This window comes from Chaetura pelagica, unplaced genomic scaffold (assembly GCF_000747805.2).
Source record: "Chaetura pelagica isolate M959 unplaced genomic scaffold, ChaPel_1.0 scaffold3, whole genome shotgun sequence".
In the NCBI taxonomy this organism is placed as follows: domain Eukaryota; kingdom Metazoa; phylum Chordata; class Aves; order Apodiformes; family Apodidae; genus Chaetura; species Chaetura pelagica.
Window position 1 is genome coordinate 6589097 of NW_009952974.1, and position 6340 is coordinate 6595436.

The following is a 6340-nucleotide window of genomic DNA, read 5'->3' on the forward strand; positions in this document are numbered from 1 at the left end:
CCTGCTCAGGACTTGGGATTCAACCCCTCAAAAACCATGTTATGGCCATTCAGCCTGACAGTGTGGGATCATCAGACATCCTTAAATGTACCCACAAAGTCCTAGCTGAAAAATTCGCTCTGGAACAGAACGTTTTATTCAAGCAAAAACTTTCTCCGGTATTACACAATATTCAGGTTTGGGTTATGTGCATTTTGAGGAAATCTGGAGCAGAAATGCTGATGGCTCCTGGGGCTGCAGGAAGTGTCGCAAACTCACTGAGAAGAGTCATCCTCTCCCCAAAACCCATCTTGAACACATAGTTCCCCATCCCAGCCCCGGGGGCCCAAAGTTTCATTAAAGAAGAAAGCAAAACCACTGAACAACTGTTAGATAGCAGGCGGCTCTCCAAGAAATCACAGCCGCTCCCAAAGCCTCCATTCCCTTGGAAGATGTGCCACCCCAGAGCCTGCAGTGCCCCCACCACCAGCAGAGCCACCCCCCAGCTCAGTCCAGTCCTCAGCATCCCAGGAGAGGCACCACCCAGGGATGGGAGAGGTGGGAGGAATCTGGGCAGCCTCCTGGCTGGCAGAGGATGCACTGGTGGCCTCTGAGCCTGGTGACCTTTTGTGCTGCACTTTGGTTTATTTTCGGTCCAAACAGCAGCAGCAAAGCCAGAAGAAGAGGGCAGGAGCCCAAAACCGGGGCTTCTGCTCCCAGCCACCCCCCAGGCTCATCTGAAGCTGGCTGAAGCACCCCTGGCATGCTGCCAGAGAGATGTCATGCACCAACAAAGAGGTCTCAGCCCCCGTGGATGATCACCACCCAACGTGACAGACATCCAGCTCCAATTTGGGCATTAGGGAAGCCAACTACAACACAAGGCATGATGTTCTCTTCCTCAAAAGGGAGCAGCACCAGCAAGACTCAGGCTCCTACATCCCTGGCATCCAGAGCAGGGGGAAGTTGCTGGCACAGACAAACGGAGCCTGCTCTGAGCAACGGTCATTAGGGATGAACATGGAAGAGACAGAGAAAGAAAATGCTTTCTTACCTTCTTCAGAGCCACCACCCACCTCCCCTTCTAGCTCTGAGAGACGGAGGGGCAGGAGAGCAATGGGAGCAGGGAGAGGAAGAAAGAAGGTGCATGACAGAAAGAAAGAGAAATCTGAGTTAAGCAGCTCTGACTTACTCAGGAAGAGGCACACAGAGCACAAAAGAGAGCCACATCTCCCCAACACTGCACCTCAAACTGGGCTCCTGGTCATGGAGTTCCACCTGGGCGTCCCAGAGATGACCAAAGCCCAAGAGACTGGTTTCAGGTGGGGAAAGGGGAGCAGTGGGAAGCCACCATGAAGCGCTGGTCCAGGAAACCCAGCAAGCTCCTAAAAAATACCAGCTCACCCTTGGGGGCCGAGTGAGAAGGGTCTTGCTGAGTGGGCTCAGCTGGGTTCTGAGAAGCTTACACTCAGCCCTGAGATGACCCAGGAAGGGGTCCTGCATGCTAGGGAGCAGCAAGGTCTGGCTTGGCAGGCTGCTCTGGGACATGTTCCCCAGAACAGTAGGGCCTCTGCACTCAGGGACTGCTCTCCAGGATGGAGAGGGGTCTGGATACTGTTCCAGCTGACAGGCTTGGCTCCCAGAGAGCAAACCTTCTCCAGCTGTTCTGGGGAGGAGAAAGGATGGAGGGGCTGAGGGAGGGAGGAGTATGGGGCTGGAGAGAAGGCAGGACCCTGGAGTTCCCCAGCCTCCACCACCAGAGACCCTGCTGGGCTGAGGCACCCAGGACAGCCACCAATATTTTCCACTCTCACACAGTCCCAGAGTGTTCCCATGGGAGATGACAAGGACCTTAGATCTACCTGGCCACAAAAGGGAGGCAAAAGTACCTTCTCCAGCTAGGGGACCCTTCCAGGAATACCCTCAGGGACACTTCCCCCCAAACCCACGTGCAGCCTCCATGTGCACACTCACCTCCCACTGGATGCAGCAAGATCTCGGCTGGGTTGTGGGGTTTCAGCCCCAGTGCTGAGAGTGGGGTCTTGGCCAGGCCAGGGGGAGAACGCACTGTTGGCACAGGGGACACAACAGTGTTAATGGAGGGGTGGGAGATGAAGCTTCAGAAAGGCTGGAGCTGTTGCTGCCCAGGGGTTCAGAGCCCCCATGACCCATTGCACCCACCAGCTGCAATCGGGAGCTGCCAGGAAGAGCCCTTGTGTGAAGCAGCACCCCAGGGAAGGGCACCAATCCCCTTCTCCACCTTGGGATGTCCACAGGGTGGGAGGTGCCTGGGAACAATCAGTCCGTCCTTTTGCAGGGCTGGCAGGATCGCGAAAGGGGGCAATTCCCACTAGGGCAGGCCCAGACCACATCTCCCAGCAGCATCTCCACAAGGCAATAGTCTTGCCATAGGCATGAAGCCCCTTTCATTGCTCCTGTGCAAGCAGCTGCCCCCCACCCAAGCACTCCCAAACCTTAAGCCCCCTCTGCTGATCCCCACATCTGGCTGAGCTGGGACCTGGCTGTCCCAGAGCAGCTCATCCCCTCCACCACAGGGGCAGCAGGACTGTAAAAAAACGCCCTGCCCTCCAGACCAACTCAATGGATGGACAAGGATGTTCACACAGAGCATGGTTCCCTGAGGGCTGGCAATACACACTTGGGGTCTATACCCCTACGTCCATACATACATACCAGAAGAAGCTACATATGTATGTATGGCTATGGTATGAATGCACCAGCAGTGCGGGGCAGCAGGGTTTCACATGGTAGGGCTTCACAGGGCAGGATGGTCCTCCCCAAGCCATCTGCATCTCCTCTCACCTCCTGCTCCCTGAGTTTGACCCATCTCCCTGACTATGTCTCCTGAAAAGAAACGTCCAGATCTCATCTCCAGCAAGAGGGACCAGAGGGTACATCCCTCCATCAGCATGGACTGGTGGCCCGGGATCCATGGCAAAGCCGGGAGGCGGAAGGTGGCGGGTGGTCCGGAGGAAAGCCAGACCCTCACCCTGAGGGCAGGTGGCCCCTGGCAGCCTGGGGCTGGAGCAGCTGAGCAGCCGAGTCCCTGGGAAACCAAGAGGGCAGCGCTTTCCCTGGTGGCTGGGTGTCTGATTTCCTCAAATCTGGTCAGCCGCAAGCTCACATCTCTGCTGGCTGATGAGCCATGGAGTCCTGCAGGGGCCAGGAATTCCCCTGGGACCGCAGTCTACCCATGAAGGGGAATCTCTTCTGCATTCCTCCTTGGGGGCACTTTGGTGAAGCCTGCAAGCTGCAGCTTCAAACTTTCCAGGCCTCCCCAGCTGGCTCTGGATAAGAAGCACTGCCTCCGAGCCACGTCCCCAGCCAGGCTGTTCCTGTTACCTCTATGAGTGATTCATCCCCCAAAACAAGCCACCGTCCCACTGCCAAGGAGCTGCTGCCCCGGGGCCAGACTTCCTGGGTCCCTGAACAAAGGGGCCATTTCCAAGCTGCCAAATGCCCCAGGGACACTCCCACACTCCAGTCACTGCATCCCATGAGACAAGGCTCAAAAGTCAGTGGATTGCAGGAGAGAAACAGCAACCACTCAGGAGGAAACAGACTCAAATCCCATGGGCTGAGCTATGGGGTCCTGAGGTCCCATTGCCACAAGGACGTGGCATCAGAGGGGGCTGCACCCAGCATGAGCATCCTCAGCCCTAGAGCATCCCTCAGCATCCAACCGACAAAAGTGATCTGAGGGGTAAAGGGGAGGCTGCCACCTTTCTGATCCGTTTCCCAGTTGACTGGCTGCTCTGTTGCACTGGTCCAGCCCGAGTCGTGCTGTGCCAATGTAAGGCTGCTCACTAGGGTTCATCGCTCAAGCTGGTCACACAAACCCGGTCCACACAAAACCACCATGACTGTGCAGTTGGGTTTAGTCAGAAAGAAAGCATGTTGTGCCAGAGGAGAAGAGACAGGCTGCATGCAAAGGGCTGGCACCTCCCAGCCTTATTCCCCTCCTGCCCTAGAAACAGTGAACAAGAAGTGGCACAGGGTGTAAGGGTCTGCCCTGAGCCCCATCCTGGTCTTCAGTCCCCTCAGCCTCCTCACAGCTCGTCTGCTACTGCAACCTCACTGCCCTCCTTGCCATGCTAGTAGGAAAGATAGGGAGATGCAGGACTGGGACAGGGTGAAAGGATGCTGCCTTTCAGACCCTGCCTCCCTCCTTATCCCGCCTTGGGATACCATCCAAGAAATGCCCCAGTGAGTGAAGGGTGGGAAAAAGCCAACAGGAGGGTGCCAAGCATGGGACACTGATAGCAGTGGGATGCTGACAGAAGAGTGGAGAGGTGGGATGCACAGGAGACAGAAGGATGAATAAAGAAGAGTGATTGAAGTGGTGGTGGGTGTCTGGAACCTGGAGCTGTCTGACCCTTGGCGAACTTCTGGCTTGCCAAGAGCCACCCTCTGAGCCCCTCCACCTCCCGGAGCCGCGGCACTTACAGGAGTTGGAGTAAGGGGTTTGTGGCGAGACGGGGAAGGCTGGGGTGGGGGAAGAAATCTCACCGCCGCTGGAGGGTGGGCTGGTGGGGGAGGCACCCTCCATTTCTTCAAAGGCTTCCTTGTAGCTGTGGAGGTGAGGCTGTGGGAGAGCAGGAGAAAAGGTCAGTCCCATCCCTACATTGGGCACACACCTTCAGGACACCCCAAAGGGAGAACAGAGAAGGGCAAGGGGATGGTTTTCACCTCCTCCCTGCTAACTATCACCACCACCACCAAAAAGCATCATTGACTCTCAACTCTCCAAGATGCCACAGGCGCTTAAAGTCCCATACCCCTCTCCAAGCCTTCTCCCTCCTTGGAGGCAGTTACACCCCACCAGCCACTCCCGCACCCCGCTGAGCCTCAACACACCTCTTTGGGCCTCCCTCCGGGATTGGCCGCGATGGTGTTAACCACCTCAGGTGAGAGGACGGTGGGGCTGCGGGGCGAGCTGGGCTCAGGCGAGCTCTTCTCATAGTGGCTGTCACTGGGAGTCCTCCTGCGGCCAGGGACGGTGCTCTCCTCCAGTGGCTTCTCCCGGTTCTGCACCCCTGCAGGGCAAGCACAGAGTGAGAGATGGGTGAGGAGGCACCACCTAAGACGGGGACCAGCAGGAGACACTCTGGGGCTGATCCGAGAGGTCTCCCTGGGACCATGTGCCACCGAGGGGGCTCCACCCAGCAGAGACAGCAGCTTCAGCCCTCACCTACATCTAAGCCCCAGACCAGCACTGTCAGTTTTGAGCTGGAGCAGATATACCCTACAGCAGTGGCCCTGGGCCAAGCGAAAAAGCAAGGCAGGGTTGTTGCTAGTGTCTGCATTGCTGCATAATCCCTCCCAAACACCTCAAGTTTTGGGCTCAGGGACAGCATCCCCCAGTACTAGATGCAAGGGGCACGAGCATCCTACGAGCAGCTCAGCAAGCCAGCCCAGCCCCATCAACCAGGAGAAGGGGACACCGCCTGCCCCTGCCCTTCAGAGCTGGCAAGGACCAGGATGCCCTGTAGCATCACACTGGGAAGGGGCCAAATTCCCCTGCACGAGGGTGGCTGCATCCCTGCTCCCACATCTGCATGCAGCTTCTACCACAGCAGTGGAAAAAGCCCATTTTTGTGAGTCCCCAAGGCAGAGGGAGCACAGAGTCAGAACGAAGGACTCTCAACAGAGGGATGGTGCAGGGAACTCCCAACAAATCACTCCTTATTTCCTGCCCCCAGCACGAAACCCTCCTAAGAGGGGAGACTGGCATCTTCTCTCCATCTCTCCCCAAACCCCTTTCCCAGATCCCAATGCCATAAGTCACCAGCACCCACAGCCTAGGACAGTGCCAAGGGGCTCTGAGGCCCCAGGGGAAAGAAGGGAGCAAGCAAATCACCACGGGAGAATGGGTTTCTCCAGGCTGTCAGGGTCTAGGTGGATCCCAGTACTGATCCCCACGGGCTGGAAGAAAGCCCCAGGAAGGGACAAAGATAGCACAGGGCAGGGGGGCTTAGGAGGCCGGGATGAGGGATGCAACCCCCTGTCCCAGCACCCAGCAGAGCCCAAATATACCCACCGCCCCAGCAGGCCTGATGAAGAGGTTAACTGGTGCTCAGGGCTGATGGTGCCAGGTTCAGTGTAGGGGAACTGCCCAGAGCATCATGGGTGCAGCTCAGAGCCCCACAGGACTCCCGTTCCTCCCTGGGACCCACACGGCAAGAGGGTGACCCCCAGTCTCAGCCCCACCAGCAGAGGTGACAGCACTGTCCCCTCCACCTTTCCCACAGAGCCAGGAACGCTCATGCTCTGCCTCTGCCTCTGCCCAGCACATTTGGGGCAGGGAGGGGCGGAAAGGAAAAAGAAAAAAAAAAAAAGA

General features: G+C 57.3%; 1 protein-coding gene across 1 annotated transcript in view; it reads right to left on the minus strand.

The window, feature by feature from the left end:
* LOC104387472 (tensin-like) overlaps positions 1–6340 on the minus strand; it is a 44567-nt gene that overhangs the window by 4062 nt on the left and 34165 nt on the right. Inside the window, exons 7-9 of the mRNA XM_009996242.1 lie at positions 4858–5036; positions 4510–4585; positions 1954–2046 (exon numbers count right to left, since the gene is read on the minus strand). Of these exons, the coding sequence (XP_009994544.1) occupies positions 1954–2046; positions 4510–4585; positions 4858–5036 (348 nt within the window). The remainder of the gene's footprint in view (positions 1–1953; positions 2047–4509; positions 4586–4857; positions 5037–6340) is intronic.